Source organism: Lagenorhynchus albirostris, chromosome 15 (assembly GCF_949774975.1).
Source record: "Lagenorhynchus albirostris chromosome 15, mLagAlb1.1, whole genome shotgun sequence".
NCBI lineage: Eukaryota > Metazoa > Chordata > Mammalia > Artiodactyla > Delphinidae > Lagenorhynchus > Lagenorhynchus albirostris.
In genome coordinates, this window is record NC_083109.1 from 62,077,580 (window position 1) to 62,104,126 (window position 26,547).

General features: G+C 43.3%; 2 protein-coding genes across 9 annotated transcripts in view; one reads left to right on the forward strand and one right to left on the reverse strand.

Moving 5' to 3' along the window:
* The window catches only part of NDE1 (nudE neurodevelopment protein 1), a 35,215-nt gene extending 12,352 nt beyond the window's left edge, over positions 1 to 22,863 (forward strand). Inside the window, exons 4-9 of one of the 3 annotated variants that reach the window (XM_060122546.1) lie at positions 843 to 991; positions 16,553 to 16,689; positions 17,998 to 18,177; positions 19,473 to 19,564; positions 20,615 to 20,766; positions 21,468 to 22,863. In XM_060122546.1, coding sequence (XP_059978529.1) covers positions 843 to 991; positions 16,553 to 16,689; positions 17,998 to 18,177; positions 19,473 to 19,564; positions 20,615 to 20,766; positions 21,468 to 21,480 — 723 coding nt within the window. In that variant the 3' untranslated portion in view covers positions 21,481 to 22,863. Of the gene's footprint in view, positions 1 to 842; positions 992 to 16,552; positions 16,690 to 17,997; positions 18,178 to 19,472; positions 19,565 to 20,614; positions 20,767 to 21,210; positions 21,443 to 21,467 lie in introns of those variants that run through there. The other 2 variants (XM_060122544.1, XM_060122545.1) reach the window with 2 other exon arrangements.
* Positions 22,864 to 23,721: 858 nt separating this feature from the next.
* MYH11 (myosin heavy chain 11) overlaps positions 23,722 to 26,547 on the reverse strand; it is a 127,741-nt gene continuing 124,915 nt past the window's right edge. For 2 of the 6 annotated variants that reach the window (XM_060122539.1, XM_060122538.1), the window contains one exon: positions 23,722 to 24,430. In XM_060122539.1, coding sequence (XP_059978522.1) covers positions 24,298 to 24,430 — 133 coding nt within the window. In that variant the 3' untranslated portion in view covers positions 23,722 to 24,297. Of the gene's footprint in view, positions 24,431 to 24,546; positions 24,701 to 26,547 lie in introns of those variants that run through there. The other 4 variants (XM_060122543.1, XM_060122541.1, XM_060122540.1 and 1 more) reach the window with 2 other exon arrangements.

Genomic DNA, 26,547 nt, shown 5'->3' on the forward strand with positions numbered 1-26,547 from the left:
ATCGGTTTTGCCCTTGTGGATCAGGCTCGGAGAGGTTTATGAGGCTTTCTGTGGCTGTGGACACCTTGCACAAAATGATTCCTTTGAAGATAGTTGGGGGCTGCTTGATGCCAGAGGCTGCAGGGACCAGTGTGGGAGGGGGCAGGGTATAAGATGCTCAGGAAGCACGCGGGACTTGACAGCTTGATGGCCCCCTGTTCCCCCCATCATCCCTCATTTGCTTAAGAGTCCATGTCTGTGGACAGAAGGTTCTCCTGACTGAGCTTAGGCTTGTCCTCTGGCATCCTGAGTGAGTGTGATGGGAAGGCTGGTCCCACAAAGATCCTAGAATAAGGGAGAGAGAAATCCCCTAAAGAAATTGGCGTGGGACTTCCCTGGTGGTGCAGTGGTTAAGAATCCGCCTGCCGGTGCAGGGGACACGGGTTCGAGCCCTGGTCCGGAAAGAATCCCACATGCTGTGGAGCACCTAAGCCTGTGAGCCACAGCTACTGAGCCTGCGCTCTAGAGCCCGCGAGCCACAACTACTGAAGCCCGCGCACTGCAACGAAGAGTAGCCCCTGCTCGCCGCAACTAGAGAAAGCCCACATGCAGCAACGAAGACCCAACAGCCAAAAATACATAATAAAAATAAATTAATTGTAAAGAAATTGGCGTGCCGGTGGGGCTGTGCAGAGGGGGAGGAATGGATGCTCAGCAGCTAGGGACAACACACATTCACTGCAGCGGAGAGGGTTATGTCCCAGGATTAACCTTCGATGTCCTAAGGAGATGACAGGGAAGGGAGATAAACATCCTCATCGGGAGTCTTAAATCATTCACTCAGTGTTGATTCTGTCCTTCAGGAGAAGTTTGAAACGCAGCATTCTGAAGGCTACCGGCAGATCTCAGCCTTAGAGGATGACCTTGCCCAGACAAAAGCCATTAAAGATCAACTTCAGAAATACATCAGAGAGCTGGAGCAAGCCAATGATGACCTGGAAAGAGCCAAACGGTACGTTGGGAAGGAGAAAAGAGGTTTGGGAGCCTTTTGTCTCTGGGTACCAGGCACTGTGCTGAGGGTAGAGAATTCAGCACTGAGCAGAGCCAGTGCCCTTGTGGGTCCTACAGCCTCATAGGAAATGGGCAACAGGCAGCAAGTGCTGCAAGTCCAGGGTGCTGTGGGAGCATGTAATTGATTGTATTAATTTGTCCATTGCTGGGAGAATATTAGGCAAGGCTTCCCAAAGGAAATGCCATTTAGGCTGAGACCGAGGGATGCCTAGGCATTTTCACTCTTCCTAGGTGAAGAGTGTGGAGTGAGAACATTCCAGGCAGAAGGACAAGCATGTGCTCAGTAAATAGGCCCTAAGTTAGGACAGTATTTCTTAAACTGATGTTCTGAAGTTTAGCAGAATACTAACAATAATAAATAAATTATTGAATATCTACTCTGAGCCAGGCACTTATTTTTTTCTTAAGAAAACTTTTTTTTAAAGATTTAGATATAAATTACATACAGCGATACACACAGATCTTAAGAAGTATACAGTTTCATCAGTGTGGACAATTGCGCACATGCCCCACACTCCTGTTGAGACACAGGCCCTTGGCACTGCACCCACAGCTCCTTGTATTCTTTTTTGCAGTTGCTTTAGGGACCCCAATACACACGCTCAACTTTTCAGTCTACTTCATTAATAATGTACCAAATACAACGGCCTTGCAACCTTAAGAGTTTCACTTACCATCCTTGAACTTTATGTGATAGCCGTAATGCGAGAAGGTAAGAGAGTAAAAAGATAGCCTTTTATATTTACCCACAGATTTACAGTTTCTGGTTCATTCCTTCTTGAAGTTTCCCTCTGGTTATCATTTCCCTTCAGCTTGAAGAACTTCCCTTAGGGTTTCTTGTGGTGCAGGTCTGCTGATGGTGAATTCTTCTCGCTTTAGTTTATCTGAAAATGTCTTTCTTTTGCCTTCATTCTTAAAGGATATTTCCACTGGATGTGGAATTCCAGGTTGACAGGTGTTTTTTTTCTTTCAGCACGTTAAAGATGTTCTGCTGTCTTCTGGTCTCCTTGCTGGAGGTCAGAAGTTAGTGGTCATTTGAATAGTCACTCCCCTGTATATAATATGGTGTTTTTCTCTGACTGCTCTCAGAATTTCTCTTTATTTTTGGTTTTTAGCAGTTTGTGATGTGCCTAGATTTTGTATGTATTTATCCTGTTAGGGGTTTGCTGGGCATTTTGGTCTGTAAATTTGTCTTTCGCCAAATTTAACTTTGGTCATTATTTCCTCAAAGATTTTCGCTGCGCTGTTTTTTCTTTCCTGCCCTTCTGGGACACCAACTACACACACGTTGTGTCCCATGTCCTTTTGATATTGTCACACAGGTCTCTTAGGCTCTGTTCATATCTTTTCCTAATTTTGTTTGTCTTGGTTCCTCAAATTAGATCATTTCTATTGATCTGGTTTCAAGTTCACTGACTCCTTCTTCCCTCCTCCAATCTGCTGTTAAGCCAGTTCCAATAATGTTTTATTTTAGATATTTAAGATCTAGAATTTCCTAGTCCTCTACTGATATTTCTTTGTTTGCATCCTTGAGATAGTTATAACAACTTTCTTTAAGATCCTTTTCTGCTAATTCTAACATCTGGGTTATCTCAGATGTTAGATGTTCCAGTGATTGCCTTTTCTACTGAGTTTGGGTCACATTTTCTTGCTTTTCACATGTCTAGTAATTTTGGATTATATTCTGGACATTATGAATGATGTGTTGCAGAAACTATGGATTCTGTTATGTTTCTAATTTGTTTGTTAAGTAGGCTGAACTCAAACTCCAAACTCTGTCTCCCTTTGATGAGTAGTAGGTGAAATCCGTTTGACGCTTTTAACGAGGCTGCTTCAAGTCTGCCATGCACATGCATGGTTCAGGGGTCAGCCAGAGGTGTGGGAAGAGTTATATATGCAGAATTTGGCATTCTGCCAAGGCGGTGGATTTTTATCACTGGAGCTATAGACACAAAGCTTATAAGATGCAGAATTCAGCCACTGCTGTTCCTTCTTCCAAGTGTTGTCTCTCTTCCAAGTGGTGTCTCCCTTCCGGTTTTTGCCAGTGCCTTCAGATCATTGTTTTTCTCGTTTCACCCAGAGTTTGTAGTTGTAATCTATAGGATGTTTGGTCTGATACAAGCTACCTTATTATTACCAGAAGTGGGACCTCCTTTTTTTTTTTTAAATCAGTTTGTAAGAGTTCTTTGTGTATTTTTGCTGCTCATCTTTTGTCCCACATTGAAAAATATTTTTTACAAATAATCTTTTGTCTGTTGACTTTGTGGTATCAATTTTCATACAAATATTTTTCATTTTGGGGTCATCAATTACGTCTTTTTTTTTTTTTCAATTATGTCTTTTATAGCTTCTAGATTTCCAGACTTCACTAGGGACATCTCCTTGATCGTTTGATTATGCGTGTATTCTCTTAATTTTTTTGCAAGATTTTTTTATTAATTGTTTTAACTTATGCTTTTAATCTACCTGGAATTTATTTTTGTACCTAGTATATGTGTCCCATTTTATTTTCATTAGGTAGATAGCCACTTGTGCCAGTACTATGTGTTAAACACTCCATCTTTTTTCCACTGAATTGAACGCATCTCTGTCATTTGTTAACCTGCCGTACAGTTGTTCCTTGGTATCCATGGGGGATTGGTTCCAGGACCCTTGAGGGTACTAAAATTTGTGGATGCTCAAATCCCTTGTATGAAATGGTGTAGCATTTGCATATAACCTATGTGCATCTTCCCATACACTTTAAATTATGTCTAATTATAATACCTAATACAATCTAAAATCTGTATAAATAGTTGCCAGTGAGTGGTAAATTCAAGTTTTGCTTTTTGGAACTTTCTGGATTTTTTTTTCCTGAATAATTTTGATTTGTAGTTGGTTGAGTCCAAGGATATGCAACCTACAGATATGGAGGACTGACTGTATATTCTGGAATCTAATTCAGGATTCTTCTTTCTTTTTTGTCTAACGTGCAATTTGTGAATTACTACCAACACCATAATGACTTGGTTCCTGTGGCTTTGTAGTATTTTCTGATTTTTGGCAAGCCACTGGCTTACGATCATTTCTACCCATATATCATTGATGAAAGCAAGTCACACGGCCAAGCCCTGTCAAGGGGTGGGAAGGTACATTCCACCCACAATGAGGCCAAAGCAAGGGTGTGGCTACAGGGAGGATGAAGAATTGGGACCAATAATGCAGTCTATCACAAAGAGATAGTACATTCATGTGATTCAAAAATAATATACAAAGGGGTAGAGTTTTAAAATTCAAATTCAAATAGAAATTTGTGTTATTTCCCCCGCCCCGTTTTTTTCCCCACAAAAGAGCATTCTGTATACAGAATGTATGTACTATTGTACATCTTGCTTTGTCACGTAATAGGTTTTGGAGGTCATTCTGTAGTAGGACACAGAGGATTCTTTGTTGTTGGTTTTTTCCAAGTGCATAATATTTTATTGTATGGTTGGTATTGTATGATACATAATTATTTATCCATCCCCCCCACGGCTGGATATTTGCTGCATTTCCTTTCTTTTGCAGTGATACGGGTTGCTGTAGTGAATGATATGCATTGCTTGCATAGATGTATATCTGTAGAATAAATTCCCAGAAGTGGAATTCTTGGGTCAAAGGATGTATGCATATGTGTTTTGATAGTTTTTGCCCAGTTGTTCTCTACACTTATACCAATTTCCATTCCCAGCACCTATGTGAGTAAGTCTCCATTTTCCAAATAGCTTCACTAAACAGTGTTTTTTAGACTTTGGATTTCTGCCAATCTAATAGGTGACAAATAGGTACATTTCTGAAGTATGAGTGATCTTGAGTTCCTTTTCATATATTTAATAACTGTTTTATTTCTTTTTCTGTGAACTCTGTCTTCTTGCCTGTTTTCATACTGGATTGCTGGTTGTTTTTTCTCATCAGTTTCTAGGAGATGTTTATATATTTGTTTATTATACGAATTGAAAATGTTAGGAGTTTGTCATTTGTCTTCCATCTTTGTCTATTGCATATGTTACTATTGAAAGTTATTTGGATTTCTGTGTAGGCAAATTTATCTGCAGTCCCCCGTTTATAAAGCAATTAGCCTATGTTTTCTTCTTGTATTTTTATGTTTCCTTTCTTTCTTTCTCTCTCCTGAAGATGCATTGGATTCACATTTTAGCCAGATGCTGAATAGTTGAATATTAAAATCAGATGTGATAGAGACCCAGATCATCATTATAGAACAAATAAAGTTCTGGAATACTGAAGTTATGTTAAAAAAAAACTTTAAAACATTACCATTTACAATTTCATTATAAAATTTTAATAGTTATATATGGAAAATTTGACAGTCTCCAGCAAGAATGGTAATTTCTCAGCACCATCAGCTATTTGCTTATTTTGGTCTCTCCAACTATACATCCGTAAAACCAAATGACTCACTTTTAACTGAGGAAGGAGATGACCTTGTGAAAGGATAAACTTGAAAGACTCCAGGCCTAACTGAATTAACTAAAAAGTAAATATATTCCTTAAAGGGTATTTTGTTTAATATGTGAATGCCAAGATGCCAAAAAGTTCAACGAAGATTAAAATTGATTTAATCTAATTTTTAAAAAAGTGTCTATGTGGGCTTCCCCGGTGGCGCAGCGGTTGAGAGTCCGCCTGCCGATGCAGGGGACGCAGGTTCGTGCCCCGGTCTGGGAAGATCCCACATGCCGCGGAGCGGCTAGGCCTGTGAGCCATGGCCGCTGAGCCTGCGCGTCCGGAGGCTGTGCTCCGTAACGGGAGGGGCCATAACAGTGACAGGCCCGCGTACCGCAAAAAAAAAAAAAAAAAAAAAAAAAAAGTGTCTATGTGTTATTACATAGACACTTTTTTTTTTGTCTCTGCCACATGGCTTGTGTGATCCTAGTTCACCAACCAGGGATCGAATCCAGGCCCCTGCGGTGGAAGCACAGAGTCCTAAACAGTGGACTGCCAGGGAATTCCCTACATAGACTTTATTTTTAATTTTTTGTGGTAAAAAATTTGACATCAAATTTACACCTTAACCATTTTTAAGTGTGCAGTTCAGTAGTATTATATGTATTCACATTATTGGCCAACAGCTCTTCAGAACTTTTTCATCTTGCAACATTGAAACTCTATACCCACTAAACATTCATTCCGCTCCCTGTTCCCTTCAGCCCTTGATAATCACTTTTCTACTTTCTGTTTCTATGATTTTGACTACATTAGAAACTCCATGTGAATGGAATCAAATAGGATGTGTCCTTTTGTGACTGGCTTCTTCTCTTAGCATAATGTCCTTGAGATTCGTCCATGTTGTAGCATGTGACAGGATTTCCCTTTTTTAAGGCTGCATAATATTTTTTTGCATGTATGTACTGCATTTTCTTTATCCATTTATCTGTCAGTGGACACTTGGGTTGCTTCCACCTGTTGGCTCTTGTGAATAATGCTGCAATGAACAAGGGTGTACGGATACCTCTTTGAGATCCTGCTTTCAGTTCTTTTGGATATGTACCCAGAAGTGGGACTGCTGGGTCATACAGTAATTCTACTTTTAATTTTTTACAGAACCTCCATACAGTTTTCATAATGACACACCATTTTACATTCCCACCACATCCTCACCATCACTTGTTATTTTCTGTTCTTGGGATGGAGGCCATTCTGATGGGTGTGAGGTGATATATAGACTTTTAAGTATTTATTGGCTCAAAAAGGATATGTTCTTAGTTATCTAACAGATGTATCTCTTAATAGTCATATTTACTGAAAATCTCTTTTCCTGCTTAACTATTTTCAGGTCCTCATAACTGTCCATGAGATTAACAGCTTTCACAGTTTTTATGTATTGCAGCATTTTACTCTTATGATAATAAATATGCAAATACATCAGTTGGCAGAATTTCACCATATAAAGGACATAAAGCTTGTTCCACTCAGGGGACAACTAGGATGCTTACCTTTATTTGAAAGCAAATAGTCACATAGTAACAATAAGTCTCTGTGCTGTGCCCTGCTGGTGTTACTGACTCTGCCTGATTGTATACAGTGTGGGGGGGAGGGTGTCGTTCATCCACACAGGTTCAGGAATGCCAGAAATGCTGCTGAAGTTGGTTCTCTGGCATTCCAGAAGCCAGTAGTAGATTCTGACCAAATACTGAGTTTAAATTTTTGATCTAGTTGGAATTCATCTTTGGGTGTAGCATGAGGTGTGGATCCAACATTGATTTTTTCCAGGTGGCTACCTGGTAGTCCCCAGACCTAGAACTGAACCAACCATCTTTTCATCAATGATTCGTGATGCCACCTTTATCATAAATTAAATTCTCATATGTATTTGGATCTATTTCTGGACTTTTGGCTCTCCTTGGTCTGTCTGGTCTTATAACTGTTTCACTCTGCAGCACACTGTTCATTACTGAGGCTTTAAAGAGCATGTTCTTTGTATCTAGGGGAGCTAGTGCCCCTGTCCTCTTCTTTTTCAGAGTTCTGGCCAATTTTTTCTTCCAGTTTTATTGAGATATAATTGACATATAGTACTGTATACGTTTAAGTGAACAGCACAATGATTTGACTTATATGCATCATAAACTGATTATTACAATAAGTTTAGTGAACGTCCATCACCTCACATAGATACAATATTAAAAACTAGAAAAAACTGTTTTCCTTGTGATGAGAACTCTTAGGATTTACTCTCTTAGCAACTTTCATACATAACATAGAGCAGTGTTCATTATAATTATCATGTTGTGCATTGCATCCCTAGTACTTGTTTATCTTTTAGGTAGAAGTTTGTACCTTTTGACCATCTTCATCCAGTTCCCCTTCCTCCTATCCCCCCGCGTCTGTAACCACAAATCTGATCTCTTTTTTTTTTTAACATCTTTATTGGGGTATAATTGCTTTACAATGGTGTGTTAGTTTCTGCTTTATAACAAAGTGAATCAGTTATACATATGCATATGTTCCCATATTTCCTCCCTCTTGCGACTCCCTCCCTCCCACGCTCCCCATCCCACCCCTCCAGGCGGTCACAAAGCACCGAGCTGATCTCCCTGTGCTATGCGGCTGCTTCCCACTAGCTATCTACCTTATGTTTAGTAGTGTATATATGTCCAAGCCTCTCTCTCGCTTTGTCACAGCTCACCCTTCCCCCTCCCCATATCCTCAAGTCCGTTCTCTAGTAGGTCTGTGGCTTTATTCCTGTCTTATCCCTAGGTTCTTCATGACATTTTTTCCCTTAAATTCCATATATATGTGTTAGCATATGGTATTTGTCTTTCTCTTTCTGACTTGCTTCACTCTGTATGACAGACTCTAGGTCTATCCACCTCATTACAAATAGCTCAATTTCGTTTCTTTTTATGGCTGAGTAATATTCCATTGTATATATATGCCACATCTTTATCCATTCATCCGAAGATGGGCACTTAGGTTGTTTCCACCTCCGGGCTATTGTAAATAGAGCTGCAGTGAACATTTTGGTACATGACTCTTTTTGAATTACGGTTTTCTCAGGGTATATGCCCAGTAGTGGGATTGCTGGGTCATATGGTAGTTCTATTTGTAGTTTTTTAAGGAACCTCCATACTGTTCTCCATAGTGGCTGTACCAATTCACATTCCCACCAGCAGTGCTTTTTTTGATGATGGCCATTCTGACTGGTGTGAGATGATATCTCATTGTAGTCTTGATTTGCATTTCTCTAATGATTAATGATGTTGAGCATTCTTTCATGTGTTTGTTGGCAGTCTGTATATCTTCTTTGGAGAAATGTCTATTTAGGTCTTCTGCCCATTTTTGGATTGGGTTGTTTGTTTTTTGTTATTGAGCTGCATGAGCTGCTTGTAAATTTTGGAAATTAATCCTTTGTCAGTTGCTTCATTTGCAAATATTTTCTCCCATTCTAAGGGTTGTCTTTTGGTCTTGTTTATGGTTTCCTTTGCTGTGCAAAAGCTTTGAAGTTTCATTAGGTCCCATTTGTTTATTTTTGTTTTTATTTCCATTTCTCTACGAGGTGGCTCAAAAAGGATCTTGCTGTGATTTATGTCATAGAGTGTTCTGCCTATGTTTTCCTCTAAGAGTTTGATAGTTTCTGGCCTTACATTTAGGTCTTTAATCCATTTTGAGCTTACTTTTGTGTATGGTGTTAGGGAGTGATCTAATCTCATACTTTTACATGTACCTGTCCAGTTTTCCCACCACCACTTATTGAAGAGGCTGTCCTTTCTCCACTGTACATTCCTGCCTCCTTTATCAAAGATAAGGTGACCATATGTGCGTGGGTTTAGCTCTGGACTTTCTATCCTGTTCCATTGATCTATGTTTCTGTTTTTGTGCCAGTACCATACTGTCTTGATTACTGTAGCTTTGTAGTATAGTCTGAAGTCAGGGAGCCTGATTCCTCCAGCTCCGTTTTTCGTTCTCAAGATTGCTTTGGCTATTCGGAGTCTTTTGTGTTTCCATACAAATTGTGAAATTTTTTGTTCTAGTTCTGTGAAAAATGCCAGTAGTAGTTTGATAGGGATTGCATTGAATCTGTAGATTGCTTTGGGTAGTAGAGTCATTTTCACAGTGTTGATTCTTCCAATCCAAGAACATGGTATATCTCTCCATCTATTTGTATCATCTTTAATTTCTTTCATCAGTGTCTTATAATTTTCTGCATACAGGTCTTTTGTCTCCTTAGGTAGGTTTATTCCTAGATATTTTATTCTTTTTGTTGCAGTGGTAAATGGGAGTGTTTTCTTGATTTCACTTTCAGATTTTTCATCCTTAGTGTATAGGAATGCCAGAGATTTCTGTGCATTAATTTTGTATCCTGCAACTTTACCAAATTCATTGATTAGCTCTAGTAGTTTTCTGGTAGCATCTTTAGGATTCTCTATGTATAGTATCATGTCATCTGCAAACAGTGACAGCTTTACTTCTTCTTTTCCGATTTGGATTCCTTTTATTTCCTTTTCTTCTCTGATTGCTGTAGCTAAAACTTCCAAAACTGTGTTGAATAAGAGCGGTGAGAGTGGGCAACCTTGTCTTGTTCCTGATCTTAGTGGAAATGCTTTCAGTTTTTCACCATTGAGGACGATGTTGGCTGTGGGTTTGTCATATATGGCCTTTATTATGGTGAGGAAAGTTCCCTCTATGCCTGCTTTCTGCAGGGTTTTTATCATAAATGGGTGTTGAATTTTGTCAAAAGCTTTCTCTGCATCTATTGAGATGATCATATGGTTTTTCTCCTTCAATTTGTTAATATGGTTTATCACATTGATTGTTTTGCGTATATTGAAGAATCCTTGCATTCCTGGAATAAACCCCACTTGATCATGGTGTATGATCCTTTTAATGTGCTGTTGGATTCTGTTTGCTAGTATTTTGTTGAGGATTTTTGCATCTATGTTCATCAGTGATATCGGTCTGTAGTTTTCTTTCTTTGTGACATCCCTGTCTGGTTTCGGTATGAAGGTGATGGTGGCCTCATAGAATGAGTTTGGGAGTGTTCCTCCCTCTGCTATACTTTGGAAGAGTTTGAGAAGGATAGGTGTTAGCTCTTCTCTAAATGTTTGATAGAATTCACCTGTGAAGTCATCTGGTCCTGGGCTTTTGTTTGTTGGCAGATTTTTAATCACAGTTTCAATTTCAGTGCTTGTGATTGGTCTGTTCATATTTTCTATTTCTTCCTGATTCAGTCTTGGCAGGTTGTGCATTTCTAAGAATTTGTCCATTTCTTCCAGGTTGTCCATTTTATTGGCATAGAGTTGCTTGTAGTAATCTCTCATGATCTTTTGTATTTCTGCAGTGTCAGTTGTTACTTCTCCTTTTTCATTTCTAATTCTATTGATTTGAGTCTTCTCCCTTTTTTCTTGATGAGTCTGGCTAATGGTTTATCGATTTTGTTTATCTTCTCAAAGAACCAGCTTTTAGTTTTATTGATCTTTGCTATCGTTTCCTTCATTTCCTTTTCATTTATTTCTGATCTGATTTTTATTATTTCTTTCCTTTTGCTAACTTTTGGGTGTTTTTGTTCTTCTTTCTGTAATTGCTTTAGGTGCAAGGTTAGGTTGTTTATTCAAGATGTTTCCTGTTTCTTAAGGTGGGCTTGTACTGCTATAAACTTCCCCCTTAGAACTCCTTTTGCTGCATCCCATAGGTTTTGGGTCGTCGTGTCTCCATTGTCATTTGTTTCTAGGTATTTTTTGATTTCATCTTTGATTTCTTCAGTGATCACTTCGTTATTAAGTAGTGTATTGTTTAGCCTCCATGTGTTTGTATTTTTTACAGATTTTTTTCCTGTAATTGACATCTAGTCTCATAGCATTGTGGTCAGAAAAGATACTTCATACAATTTCAATTTTCTTAAATTTACCAAGACTTGATTTGTGACCCAAGATATGATCTATCCTGGAGAATGTTCCATGAGCACTTGAGAAAAATGTGTATTCTGTTGTTTTTGGATGGAACGTCCTATAAATATCAATTAAGTCCATCTTGTTTAATGTATCATTTAAAGCTTGTGTTTCCTTATTTATTTTCATTTTGGATGATCTGTCCATTGGTGAAAGTGGGGGGTGTTAAAGTCCCATACTATGAATGTGTTACTGTCGATTTCCCCTTTTATGGCTGTTAGTATTTGCCTTATGTATTGAGGTGCTCCTATGTTGGGTGCATAAATATTTACAATTGTTATATCTTCTTCTTGGATTGATCCCTTGATCATTATGTAGTGTCTTTCTTTGTCTCTTGTAATGGTCTTTATTTTAAAGACTGTTTTGTCTGATATGAGAATTGCTACTCCAGCTTTCTTTTGGTTTCCATTTGCATGGAATATCTTTTTCCATCCCCTTACTTTCAGTCTGTATGTGTCTCTAGGTCTGAAGTGGGTCTCTTGTAGACAGCAAATAAATGGGTCTTGTTTTTGTATCCATTCAGCCAATCTGTGTCTTTTAGTGGGAGCATTTAGTCCATTTACATTTAAGGTAATTATCGATATGTGTGTTCCCATTCCCATTTTCTTAATTGTTTTGGGTTCGTTATTGTAGGTCTTTTCCTTCTTTTGTGTTTCTTGCCTAGAGAAATTCCTTTAGCAGTTGTTGTAGAGCTGGTTTGGTGGTGCTGAACTCTCTCAGCTTTTGCTTGTCTGTAGAGGTTTTAATTTCTCCATCAAATCTGAATGAGATCCTTGCTGGGTAGAGTAATCTTGGTTGCAGGTTTTTCTCCTTCAACACTTTAAATATGTCCTGCCAGTCCCTTCTGGCTTGCAGAGTTTCTGCTGAAGGATCAGCTGTTAACCTTATGGGGATTCCCTTGTGTGTTATTTGTCGCTTTTCCTTTGCTGCTTTTAATATGCTTTCTTTGTATTTAATTTTTGACAGTTTGATTAATATGTGTCTTGGCGTATTTCTCCTTGGATTTATCCTGTATGGGACTCTCTGTGCTTCCTGGACTTGATTAACTATTTCCTTTCCCATATTAGGGAAGTTTTCAACTATAATCTCTTCAAATATTTTCTCAGTCCCTTTCTTTTCCTCTTCTTCTGGAACCCCTATAATTCGAATGTTGTTGCGTTTAATGTTGTCCCAGAGGTCTCTGAGACTGTCCTCAGTTCTTTTCATTCTTTTTTCTTTATTCTGCTCTGCAGTAGTTATTTCCACTATTTTATCTTCCAGGTCACTTATCCGTTCTTCTGTCTCAGTTATTCTGCTATTGATCCCATCTAGAGTATTTTTCTCTTCATTTATTGTGTTGTTCATCATGGTTTGTTTCACCTTTAATTCTTCTAGGTCCTTGCTAAATGTTTCTTGCATTTTGTCCAATCTATTTCCAAGATTTTGGATCATCTTCACTATCATTATTCTGAATTCTTTTTCAGGTAGACTGCCTATTTCCTCTTCATTCGTTAGGTCTGGTGGGTTTTTTATCTTGCTCCTTCATCTGCTGTGTGTTTTTCTGTCTTCTCATTTTGCTTATCTTACTGTTTTTGGGGTCTCCTTTTTGCAGGCTGCAGGTTCATAGTTCCCGTTGTTTTTGGTGTCTGTCCCCAGTGGCTAAGGTTGGTTCAGTGGGTTGTGTAGGCTTCCTGGTGGAGGGGACTAGTGCTTGTGTTCTGGTGGATGAGGCTGGATCTTGTCTCTCTGGTGGGCAGGTCCACGTCTGGTGGTGTGTTTTGGGGTGTCTGTGGACTTATTATGATTTTAGGCAGCCTCTCTGCTAATGGGTGGGGTTGTGTTCCTGTCTTGCTAGTTGTTTGGCACAGGATATCCAGCACTGTAGCTTGCTGGTCGTTGAGTGTAGCTGGGTGCTGTTGTTGAGATGGAGATCTCTGGGAGATTTTCGCCGTTTGATATTATGTGGAGCTGGGAGGTCTCTTGTGGGTAAGCAATGCCATTTCCATTGAGCTTTCGTGCTGCCCTAGTCTCGAAGCTCCCGCCACTGCTCCTCAGGCCGGGTCCCCGTTGATCTCTTTTTTTATGTGTTTGTTTTGAAGCATAATTGACCTACTGTGTTAGTTCCTGTTATACAATATAGTCATTCAGTATTTCTATACATTTCAAACTGATGGCCACAGTAAGTCTAAGGTGTCACCATACAAGGATGTTACATAGTTATTAACTGTACTCCCCACACTGTATTTTTCATACCTGTGACTCATTTATTTTGCTACTGGAAGTTTGTACCTCTTGGTCTTCCTCACGTATTTCTCTTCTCTGCCTAACCTCCTCCCCTCCGGCAACTACCTGTTTATTCCCTGTATCTGTAACTCTGTGTCTGTTTTGTTGTATTTGCTCATTTGTTTTGTTTTTATTTTTTTTAATGCTGGTTTGGCCAATTTTTTTTTTTTTTTAAGATTTATTTGTTTGGTTGGTTGCCCCGGGTCTTAGTTGCGGCAGGCGGGCTCCTTGGTTGTGGCATCTGAACCCTTAGTTGCAGCATGCATGTGGGATCTCGTTCCCTGATCAGGGATTGAACCTGGGTTCCTTGCATTGGGAGCACGGAGTCTTACCCACTGTGCCACCGGGGAAGTCCCCATTTGTTTTATTTTTTAGATTCCACATATAAGTGGAATATATGGTATTTGTCTTTCTCTGTATGACTTATTTCATTTAGTATAATACCCTCTAGGTCCATCCATGTTGTTGCAGATGGTGAGATCTCATTCTTTTTTGTAGCCAACATTCCTTTCCTGGCCATTCTTGTTTCATTATCACATCATATTTCAAATCAGTCCCTGGTGCCTGTGTCCCCCAGTAAAAAACCTGTTCATTTATTTATTTATTTATTTGTTGCGGTACGCGGGCCTCTCACTGTGGTGGCCTCTCCCGCTGCGAAGTACAGGCTCCGGACGCGCAGGCTCAGCGGCCATGGCTCACGGGCCCAGCCGCTCCGCGGCACGTGGGATCCTCCCGGACCAGGGCACAAACCCGCGTCCCCTGCATCGGCAGGCAGACTCTCAACCACTGCCCCACCAGGGAAGCCCCCGTTCATATTTTTATTAGATGGTGTTAAACTTATTAGGTAACTTATGGAGAATTGATTTCTTTATGATTTGGGGTCTTCCTCCTCATACATACCGTATGTCTGCATTTTGACAAGCCTCTGTGCCCTACAGTAAAGTCTTACATGTTTGCTCCTACATGAATTCTTAGCTATTTCATCTTCTTTTGTTGTTGTTTGACATGCCAGCCTTAGGGTCACTTTAACTGGTTCCAGGCTTGTACTCTAAAAACAACAAAGGATGATATTTATTTATTTATTTACTTTTGGCTGCGTTGGGTCTTTGTTGCTGCGTGTGAGCTTTCTCTATTTGCAGTGAGCAGGGGCTACTCTTCGCTGCGGTGCACGGGCTTCTCATTGTGGTGGCTTCTCTTGTGGAACACGGACTCTAGGCACACAGGCCTCAGTAGCTGCGGCACACGGGCTCAGTAGTTGTGGCTTGCGGGCTCTAGAGCGCAGGCTCAGTAGTTGCAGCACTTGGACTCAGTAGTTGTGGCACGCGGGCTCAGTAGTTGTGGCTTGTGGGCTCTAGAGCGTAAGCTCATTAGTTCTGGTGCACGGGCTTAGTCGCTCCAGCCGCATGTGGGATCTTCCCAGACCAGGGCTCGAACCCATGTCTCCTGCATTGGCAGGTGGATTCTTAACCACTGTGCCACCAGGGAAGTCCCAAGGGATGATATTTAAATCAGGCACTTTTGGTAACTTTATCTTCTTTACCTCTAAAGACCCTTTGAGGTAGGAACTAATACGACTCAATCTTGACATAGTAGAAAGTGGTGAATAAATGAATGATTGATCCTCACTTTGACGTTGGAGGCCCAGAGGCCCTGAGAGGTTAAGTTCCCCAGGGACACTTAGCTAGTCTTACACGTTAGAGCAAGGTGTTAACTCATGGGTTCCACTCCAAACAGATGCTTCTGATCACCATGAGATACAGTTACGGGGATGTTAAAGGTTCTTCTGGAGACAAACACGGGATCAGTGAGAAAAGTTGCTGACATTTATTGAGCACTTATGTGTGAAACATCTGTTGTGTGTTTTGTGTGTTGCTGCACTCCCCAGCCCCCCACCCCATGCGGAAGTTATTACCCCTGCTTTGCATGTGAGGAAACTGAGGCCCAGAGAAGGTAGCTTTTCCAGACAGTTAAACAGTTTTCCTTATTGCAGCACTTGTCAGTACCCTTTTTTTTTTTTTTTTTTTTTTTTGCTGCATTGAGTCTTCATTGCTGTGTGCGGGCTTTTTCTAGTTGCGGCAAGCGGGGGCTACTCCTCGTTGCAGTGCACGGTCTTCTCATTGCAGTGGCTTCTCTTGTTGCAGAGCACGGGCTCTAGGCGCACGGGCTTAGTTGCTCCGTAGCATGTGGGATCTTCCCAGACCAGGGCTCGAACCTGTGTCCCCTGCATTGGCAGGCAGATTCTTATCCACTGCGCCACCAGGGAGCCCTGCCAGTGCCTTTAACACGGCATTCCAGTGGCTATCTACACTGTCCAAAAGAAGCAGTTGTTAGGGCAGCTGGGCTGGGGCTGGGCGTTGTGAACTTTTTTAACTTTTTAAGGTAACTGAGGGATGAAGATGGCCTCCCTTAGCTGTTTAAATGCGTGTTATTACATTGCATGTGCGTTTTAGTGGGATGTTCTGAATGCCGACTGCATCGTGAGTCTCCGAGACAAGATGGAACATGCCACATCGTGGCATCTGACTGGGGCCTGTCTATGGTCCTAATTAGGTCCTGGCTCGTTGCTAAGTGCTTTATGGACGTGATCTTATTTAACCCCCCGGGACAGCTGTGTGCACCTCGTGAGCTGAGAGGTTCCCACTGTGCAGGTGAAGAGCTGAGTCCAGGAAGGTTGAGGGGCCTGCTCAGCTCTGTGGGATTAGGACGTGCCAGAGCTGGGACTTGCACCATGTGTGCATGACCCTTCTTGCTCCCCGGGGCTGTAGGTGCCAGACGGATATGCCGTCTGCTGTCTTGGGCAGCTTTGCTTGTCTCTCACCCAGGGCCACGATCATGTCTCTTGAGGACTTTGAACAGCGCTTGAATCAAGCCATTGAAAGAAATGCCTTCCTGGAGAGCGAACTGGACGAGAAGGAGAATCTCCTAGAATCTGTTCAGCGACTGAAGGATGAAGCCAGAGGTCAGGAGGCCTTGGCTTTGCTCTGTGTGTTTCACCACCGTTGTGCCCTCTCCGGGCCTGAGGGTGTCCTGTCCCACAGCATCACCCAGCATGACCTGTGTTCTGAGGGCAGGGAACACACCGGGCAGGCTGAGCCTTGGTCCCCACCCTGTGCTAAGAATTGTCCGATGTCCAACCCTGTAGAGACCCTTTGTGGGTATTTAAGCCCAGCACCCACTGTATGCCCAGCAGGAGCACAGGAGTTTTGTGGGGAGAAAATGCCTGTTGATGGAATTGCTAGCCAGCCCATTTCCTTTGTGACTTGATGGCTGCTGATACACGTGGCTTGGACCTCCAGAATCTCATCAGCGTTTGCTCTTTGGAGGTAGCACTTCCAAAGGTAGAGCTTTCTAACTCTAAGACATTAGCAAGTCATCCAAGTTGGGTCCATAAGAGATTTTGTTAAAGTCCCAATTAATTGTTTATGACATTCATTTCGTTTCTAATGTTTAGCCAGTAGAAGGGGGTTTAGAAAGAAAAACTATTTTAAGTTTAAAAGGTAGTTGTTCCTAAATGCCCATCAGTAATGAAGTGCTTAAGTAAATTACATAGATTTATTTTGTGGAATGTTAGTTAAACAGTTGTTCAAACAAATACGGTATAGATATAAATGTAGTCATAGAAAGCTTGTTAAGGGACTTCCCTGGCAGTCCAGTGGTTAAGACTCCGTGCTTCCACTGCAGGGGGTACGGGTTCGATCCCTGGTTGGAGAACCAAGATCCTGCATGCCGCTTGGCCAAAAAAATTAAATAAATATAAAAGCCTATTAGGACATACCATTGAAGGGGGGAAAACACATAGATAGTAGATGTATGTTTCTATTTACACTTAATAAAAGTTATTCATCTTATATGCTTAATAGATACACATATAAACTCTATGTGTGAAATGCAGGGAAAAAGGATTGAGAAGATCTCCCTCATGTTACAGTTGATTAGGAGTGAGAAGGGGCATTTGAGGACGGGTTGGGAAAGCACATTTTCACTGAGTATTCTGTGTATACCTTGATACATTTGAATTCTCTTAAAACAGTAAAAGCAGTAGTGTATCACTGCCATGATTTGAAAAAAATTTTTGTTTTTTTGTTTTTACGCAAAAGAAAAACCAAGCCTTCTAGGCAAGGTCCTGTGGGGTTTGCTTCATTCAGGGTTTCCACCTGGAGCTTTTCACTCTGATGGTTCTTCTTGCTGACCAGTGTCTCCTGTTGACCCTCCCCTTGCCTTATCACTCAAAGCAGAGACTTAAATCTGAATCCTTTTCCTGGCCCAGATTTGCGGCAAGAATTGGCTGTGCAACAAAAGCAGGAGAAACCCAGGACCCCCATGCCCAGCTCTGTGGAAGCTGAAAGGACAGACACAGCTGTACAGGCCACTGGTTCCGTGCCATCCACCCCCATAGCTCATCGAGGACCCAGCTCTAGCTTAAACACACCTGGGACGTTCAGACGTGGTAAGGAGGATGGGAATCAGGAGGGTTCTCTTGGCTTCACAAAGCTTTCCTGGGTGAGAACTGGGGCGGGTCCTGGGTGAGAGAGAAGCAGGACCAGGCTGTACAGCAGGGAGAAAACTGGGGTGCTCACAGGGGCAGACCATTGTGGTGGGTGGGAGGAGCCTCTTGGATGTAAGACGATAGGGAGTAGTGGAGTCTGTGGCAAAGTAGAGAATGGAAGCCTCATCCAGAGGGGCAGCTGCCACTCTGCTTCTACCGCAAGAGGTGTGGGCCCAGCAGACACTCCACTCTTCACCAGAAGCCAGAAATCGTCTTGTCTAATATGAAATCTCCCAAATTAAAAGTTTCAGTAACCAAATAAAAAATTTAAAAAGGATTCTGTGGGTCCAGCAATACATCATCTAGAACTGGACCCAGCATAACCTGTGCTATGCAGTAAAAACCAAGAAATTTGAGTTCTTCCCCAGCCCCTCTGCTGACTGATTAACTGTGAGGCTCTGATTGGGCCACTTAATAGTAAATAATAAAAATAGACAATTATTGAGCACGTAGGATATGCCAGTCCCTCTGCTTACTGTGCTTTGTACTTACACATGACCTCACTGGATTTGCACCACGGCCCAAGATGCAAGTAATGCAAGTGCTGTCCCCATGTGATGGGTGAGGAGACTGAGGCCCTGAGTTAAGGAGCTGGCCTGACATCACGCAGCTGGCAAATGGCAGGCCGGCTCCCAGGGTTACACCACCACATGCTCCCTGTCCCTCAGCTTGTGCCCAGGATGAAGAGAGTGTGAGGTTTCCACAATCCCAGGCTAGACCACACTTGAATAAGCACACGACTCAGCTGGGCCTCAGATTTAGCAGGTCTGGGCAGGGCCTGCGATCCTGCGTTTCTAACAAGCACCCAGGTGATGCTGGTCCTGCTGCTCCGTGAGCCCTGCTTTGAAGAGAGCGGAGGCTCTGAGGAGCAGAACCCTTACCAGTGGGGCTTGTTCAGATGCTGTTAATGTTAATTAACTGTATGGAATTCCTAGAAGTTTAAGAGGGCCTGTTTTGATTTTGTTTAAAAAGAATAGCAGGTAAAGATAAATATTAAGTATAGTCATTATAAGGCTGCAAGAAGTTGGTCATCAGATATGCTCTTGTTATGTTAGGCAACAAACCATTGACCGAAACAGGGCAGCGTTGGGATCAGAGGGGCTTGCTTGCCCACCCCCGGGTTTCACGTTCAGAGACGTTAGTGCAGACTTTTGAGTGTGTGTTGGTGTCATGTGTGCATCCTTTTGCACACGCAGGTCTGGACGACTCCACTGGGGGGACCCCCCTCACGCCAGCGGCCCGGATATCTGCCCTCAACATTGTGGGAGACCTGCTGCGGAAAGTGGGGGTAAGACGGCGCTTCCCCAGGGTCCGTGTGGTGTCTTCTGTCTTCAGGAGACTTGAGGGGTGACCTTACCTATTGCTTCCCCTCTGGCAGAGGCTTCATTAGGTGCAGGTGTCACCCTGGCTCTCGTGTCCCTTACAGTCGCTGTGCTTCTATGGGTGTTGTTTCTGACAAACACCCGGGCTGTGACCCTGAGTCACCCTTTGATCCCCGGCTATATCTTTCTTTCCCTGTACCATTTTCCCTGGCAATTTGGGAGATTCGGATGGTATCTATGATATTTTTTCTTAATTTGAAAAAACTGAGAGACATTTGAAAACTGCCTTCCCTTTTTTTAATTTCTCAGGGAGTTAAAGGGAAAATCTTGAAAGGCTAGGGCAGAGAACATGACCTTATAGGTTTTATGTTAATTCCAGGGAAGGAGTCTTTTGTGCTTAAGAAATCACATAGATATTCTCTGTAGTTATTTTTCTTAGTTTTAAAAATGATGCCTGGAAAGCCACAGAGTTTAAGTCCTGCCAGTCTGTCATTGACCAGAATGTATGCATTCAGAGTTAATAGAAGCTTGCAGCTCGTTTTCTATGTTTTTCCTTTTGGCTTTTGTTTTTTTTGGATCGCTGTTATAGAAGCAGGTTTTTATGTTTAGTTAGAGTATACAGAAGCTCAGGGTGATCTCAGTACCCATTTGGTTTCCAGAGGGTCTGTTTACAGCGAGGCAAGTCCTTCTTCAAACCTCCTGCCACGTGGTGCATGTTTTACAAGGTAGCGGAGAGAGTGAATGATTCCAAAAGTTGATTTCATATTTCTTGTAGGCAGACTTAAATCATAGGTCGGGTTGGGGACTCTTCTGGAAGCTCCTAAATATCTTAGACTACCAGTTCTACGAGTTGGACATACATTGAATTTGGTGATGGGGTGGAGCACGCTTTGGGATTCTAACACACAACCCAGTTTGACAACCACTGTCTTAAGCTATTATTATGTGTATGGTCTCTGGTGAGAGGCAAGAGTTCTTGTCTTCAGCTTGAGACAGGAAAGCGTATTTCTCTCCAGGCTCTGGAGTCCAAACTTGCTTCCTGCCGGAACTTCGTGTATGATCAGTCCCCAAACCGACCCAGTGGCCCAGCCTCAGGGTGGGGGAGCAAGAACAGAGACGGCGGCGACAGACGGCCAGGCAGCACCAGCGTGCCTCTGGGTGACAAAGGGTCAGTACCTTCTGCTGTTCCTCCTCAGTGTCGGGAGAACCCATCCTCTCCAGCCGGGAGCCTCTGACCCCTGACCCATAGCCATTTTTCAAAGTCGCAGGATTATGTCAATGAGGTATTATCCTCTACTCCATCCCTTAAGACAGAGTTAGGTGGTGTGTGTGCTGGTTTAGGCAAATGGCCAAGGAGAGGGTCATTTTTATTACTTGATTCTGCAGCCCCAGCTTCTGGTCATGCTGTGAGAATGTCCTTTGTATAAATCACTCCCTTGTTTAAGACTCAAGCTTCAAACACTGCTCTGCTTCCCCCAAAAGAGGATTTTTTTTTTTAACCTTTAGAACCTTCAGGAAACTGAATCAGCCAGACTAGATTCCTGAAGCCAGTCACCTGATTGGAAAACACAAATCTGACCTCTAACAGCTTCATTTATTTTCTTGCCTGAAGAAAATCAGTGCAGCTTCCAGATTCTAGAATTCTGTAAGATGCGCCACTATCTCACTGGACCCCAGGCCACGTAAATTTGGGAGCGATCAGTGGCAGACAGAGGACAGGAAATGAAGAATCGTTCTCCCCAGCATGCACATGACTTCCGGACCTTTAGATGTGGGTGTTTTTTTGGAGCGTCTTCTGCGACTGGGCTTTTTGCGTGGCCTTGGGCATGTGAGCCCTAGATAGCCAGTGTCCTTTTCTTCATTTCACAGGAGAGAAAATTGAGACCCAGTGAGACACTGCTCCCGACCTTGATATTCACTCTTATAACTTTGTGGGGCCCCGTGCTAGCCAGTCTATAGCAGCTGTAATGTCCGCCTAATTTGGTTTGCTCTGTCTGAAGGTTGGGAAAACGCCTGGAATTTGGGAAGCCGCCTTCAAATATTTCCTCACCATCGCTGCCGTCAGCCCAGGGTGTAGTCAAGATGTTGCTTTAGGAAATCCACGGAAGCCAAGGCCCCGGTGTCTGTGCAGGAGTCATTTTATCCTCCTTCCCTCTTTAAACTAGGTTTTTGTTTTTTTTTAAGTTAGTTTGAGATATACGAGCAAGCAGTCGCACTAGCCAGTGACGGTGGGGAGTGGGGATCGCCTGTGGCCCCGGGTGGTCGTCCCCAGGAAATGCCATCTCATAACCCCTGGCCTCCTTGTCGAGGTGTTGCCAATGGACAGGGACAAAGCGGACCCTCTGGAAATGGCGACGTGGGTGCTGAGGCTGCTCCATCATTTTCAGCAGACCTGAGTCCTGATTGGTCTTGAGAGATGTTTTTCATGACCGGGGACACCTATAAAGTGGGGTCTGAGCCCATCTCAGGCTCACTCCGGCCCCCACTTTGCTGGAGCTTCTTCCAGAACAAAATCTCCAGTGCTCTTTGGCACAGCAGGGATCAGTGCACTGAAATCACATCTAGGGGTGAAGAACAGAACAGGCATGTACCTTTTATTTAAACTGTGGTGTGGTGTACCTCTGAGACGTTTTAATCTGCCTCTCACTGAGTCTTTTAGAGGCATGCTTGAGTTTCAGAGTACGTTTTGTGGGACCAGGTCAGTGGAAACTCTGTGTCCTCTTTAGACCAATCCTGGCTGTAAGTTGTCCTGAGCCCCTCTATCCTGGCCTGGGGGTGACCTCTGCTTCAGGACCCTTAGGGTCTCGGGTGTGATGGCCTTGGTAATGCAGCCCCTAAGAACAGGACTTCATTCAAAGCCTTGGTGAAATAATTGGGGTGACCTTCGGATAAGATTAAACCACCAAGACTGTCGGTGGGAGGTTCCTTACTAAAGAAGAAATGAACCCAGGATTTCCACACAGATGGCGTGCAGCTCATCCCTGCTGGTTGTGAACGGCAGTCTCACAATTTGGATGCAAGTAAAAAGAACACATGAATTCCAGCGCGTGCGTGCAGCTTAACGGCCTTCTGTTACTAAGTTATTTTTCCAAAAGAACAGCAAAAATATCCTTGAGTTGAAAACAGAACTTTTCAAATGCTACTGAAATTCAGCAGAGAATTAAACTTGAGTGCCCACTTCGTTGCCCTGGCAACATTCTAACCTATATCGGTAAAAGATGTACTTCTATTTTTTTAAAAGAACAATAAAATCAAGAGAAACTGATTTTCAGCTAGTTTGTGGTGGTCAGTAAATGCTGCTGCCTTTGTGCTTCTGTGTTTGCTATCTGGTGATGAAAAACTTTTGTTTTTTTAACCAAGTGACTATGAAAAAAACTACTTTTTTAAAGATTTCCTTTCGAGTCAGCTTCTTAGAATTGTATTGGGACACGTGCATGTCCTGTTCAGGGTGTATTCGCATTTGGTCATTCAGTGCGTCCTTGGTTTCTGTAATTCCCCTCTTTTCAGTCTGTTTGATCCCATGGAGTTGGTGTATGGAATCATATGTATTGAGTGGAAACTTCGCCAGGGACCTCTGTCTAGGACATGCAGGCCAAGGAAGGGACGGGCCCAGGCCTGGGTTTTATGGCCCTCACGCCAAGAACGGTTTTTACATTTTTAAAGGGTGGTTTAATTTTTTTAAAAAAAGACAAAAATGTGACAGAGACCATGATGGAGGCTAAAATACTCAAGTTTCTGGGCCTTTATAGGAAAAGTTTGTCGAGCCCTGCTGGGCGAAGTCTTGTGTTTTAACTCAAACATTCAAGGAACTCACATTCTTCACATTAAATACGTGCTGTTTTGATTGATAAATATGTTCTTCCCGGGCATGGTCCTACTCCCTGGGCCTCGAGCCACCCACCTCCTGTGTGGAGGAGCCCCTCACTCACACTCACTCTGTGTCTCTGCTCTGCTCTTGGCCAGTTGTGGGGTCTCAGACGATTCATCTCACCTCCCTGGGCCTCAGTTTCCCCATTTAATGAAATAATAACCCTGACTTGATAGGGTTGTCATGAGGATTAAATGAGGCCACCCCCCCCACCCCGTCCTCTTTCTCTAGAAAACAACAGAAAAGTCAACTCTATTCTAGTGATTTATAACCTTTTATTAGTGAGGGTGTCCTTAAGTACAGCTGGGGTGCATATAAAACAGTGTGACATTCCTGCTCTTAGCCGTTTGAGCGGCGTCTCCTTTTTAATTCACGTGACTACAGAAGGCACTTGGTCTCGGTGAACTGTGTGCATCTGATGTGCGGGAACCGGAGGGAAGAGGAATTTTCAAACCAGGGCCCACCGGGACGATGGAAGAGTCCACAGGGCAGGAAGGGCTGGGGGTGGGGACAGTGGCACCCATCGTGGTGACTTTCTCCCCAATTCATGTAAACTAAGTTGCCAGTGATTAGTTACCATGGATATATTTTTCTAAAAATTCAAAATCTCTGCACAGTTCTCGGCAGAGGGAGTGGGTGTGTCTGTGTCTCTTGTTGGGTTTTTCTCCTTCGGTACATCGTTCCAAACTTAAGTTGATGCCCTGAATGCAGGGTAGTGGTCTTTATATTCATCGTGAGGGGTGTCTGTGATGTTTGGAGTTTGAAAATGGATTTAGACGGTGCTAAGAGGAGTCCACTGGGTTTGGTTCTGTCCTGTTTTGAGCAAGTTGTTCATTCACTGGCTTTGGTTCCGTTGAAGTCTGCATCGCGAGCGTCCATATCCTCTTCAGAACCGTCCGCGTTTTCAATAACTCTACGTCCTCCAGACCTTCTCGAGGGAACAAAAGACGTCTCGTTCCCTCGCCTGTGGGTGTTAAGAAAACGCATGTTTCTTTAGTACAGAAATCTCCCTCGAGCTTGGAAGAGATTTTCAGACGGGGCAAAAAACAAACACAAACAAACTCGAATGAGACGCAAATATTCAGGTTGAAGTGAACAAATCCTGACCCATATGGGTGCATTTAATCAGCTGGAATGGGGGCAAAGTAGGTTTTTCGAAGCAGGACCATCTGCTTTAAAAAGTATCTGGCTTGGTCATTTGTTGACCCACAGGATTCTGGTTGGCTGTGGATTTCTGTTTAGAAAAGAAGGAAAAAAGGCAAGTGGGGGTGATGGCCTCATGGGATTATTCCTACACTGTGGAGCAGGGATGAGGGGGACCTGTTGTGTCTGTACCTCCTTGCTTTCAGAAGGAAAAGGGGGCAGGGGTTTAGGTTTTGAATTGTAGGAAGGTGAGAATGACCACCAACCCTTGAGAGGGAAGGAGGTCCCTGCATGGATGCCAAGGGTGCTGTCTGGTTAAAGGCACTGCATTGCTCTGCTTTTATGGAGCAGAATTCTTGTTCTGAGTTCCCCCAGGGCAGGGATCTCGCCTGTTTGGGGCGCCCCATGGCAGGCACTGTGCAAGGCATAGAACGGGTGCTCAATGAATATTTGTCAGAAAAACATTAGACATGTTAATCCAGGGTGTCTTTTAGCCCTAGCTGGTGGGACACCCCTTTCTCTCTGTCCTTTCTGCTCCCATCTCCTCTCCTCCGTGCTCTGGATGCCCTTTTCCCACAGGGCCTGCCCTGGTCACCTGAAGTAAGGCTTTGCATAGGAGGGCAGGGCAGGCAGGAGGAGGAAAAATCAGACCCGCCTGTACTTAACCTCCACTGTTTGGAAGGAAAGTTTGCCTTCTTTTCAGCGACCACAACAAATAATGTTGTGTGTGGGGCTCCAGCCATCTGACCCTGTTTGACAGGTCTTCACTCATTTTAGGATGTCTAAGAAGAAAGCAAGTTTTTTGCAACAAAAACGACCTGCTTCGCCACACAAAGTATGGACAGAAAAGCCACGAGGGTGAGCCCATCCCAGTGAACCCAGCCTGTCAGTTCTTTAGTCAAAGGGGGCAACTCAGGTAAGACAGGAGGCATAAGCAAGGCCCAGAGATTTCCTGATCGCTGACATGGGGCTTCCCAGCACGAGCCTTCTGGAGTCCAAGGGTGGGAGGAACCCGGGCTGGTAAAACCCTCTGGGGACGGTGGATGGTACTTCCCAAGGGGCAGCGATCAAGAATAAATACTTAGTAGCTACTGCTGACTAAAGACCTGGGTCAGCCTCACTCCCATCAGAGGGAAGCTTCTAGGCCTCCAGCCCCTTTTATTTATTTATTTATTTTTGGCCACACCTCAAAGGCAGAACTTCCCCAACCAGGGATTGAACTTGTGCCCCCTGCAGTGGAAGCACAGAGTCCTAACCACTGGACCGCCAGGGAAGTCCTCCAGCTCCTTTGGAACTAACTTTCTATCACTCAGTCTCTAGAGGTTCTTTGAAAGTCTCTTCCTTCTTTAGCACTGTGTTCTCCAAGAACTCGGGACAAAGTAGGGTCCCGGCGTGCAGGGCTCAGCAGCCATCCACACAGCTCTCCTCCGTGTCTAACCCTCCAGGTTCAAAACTGGATGGGATGGCCTGGAGCTGGAAACAGTGGCTCAGGCTCCCTTTGTGTCTCCGAAGAGTCTGCATTTGCTAACTAGAGGAGTTTAACTGATTAATGTGCTCCCTTGATCTAAGAAGTAAATCAATCGCGCCTGGGTCCCTGTAAGCCCCCTGCGTGGGCACCAGTCCCGAAGCCGGTCTGTTCTGGTTCAGGGGCCTTTCTTGAAGGAACTGGCTTCAAATCCTAGGCAAAGGTTGACACTGGCTATATCTGTCACAGGAAGTAAAGGACCCCTCTAAAATTTTCTTAAAGGGTTTGATCCTGGAGAACTTGGATTCTATTCATGGACTCAGAAACGTATCTAAGGTACTCTTGGCATCCCAGGGATCGGCACAAGAGCGTAAGCACCTGCTGCTTTGCAAGGACTCAGTTTCCATCAACGGGTGGTCCTACACCCCAGCCAACCCTAGACTCCAGCTTATCCCGTGATCGGGATGCGCTGG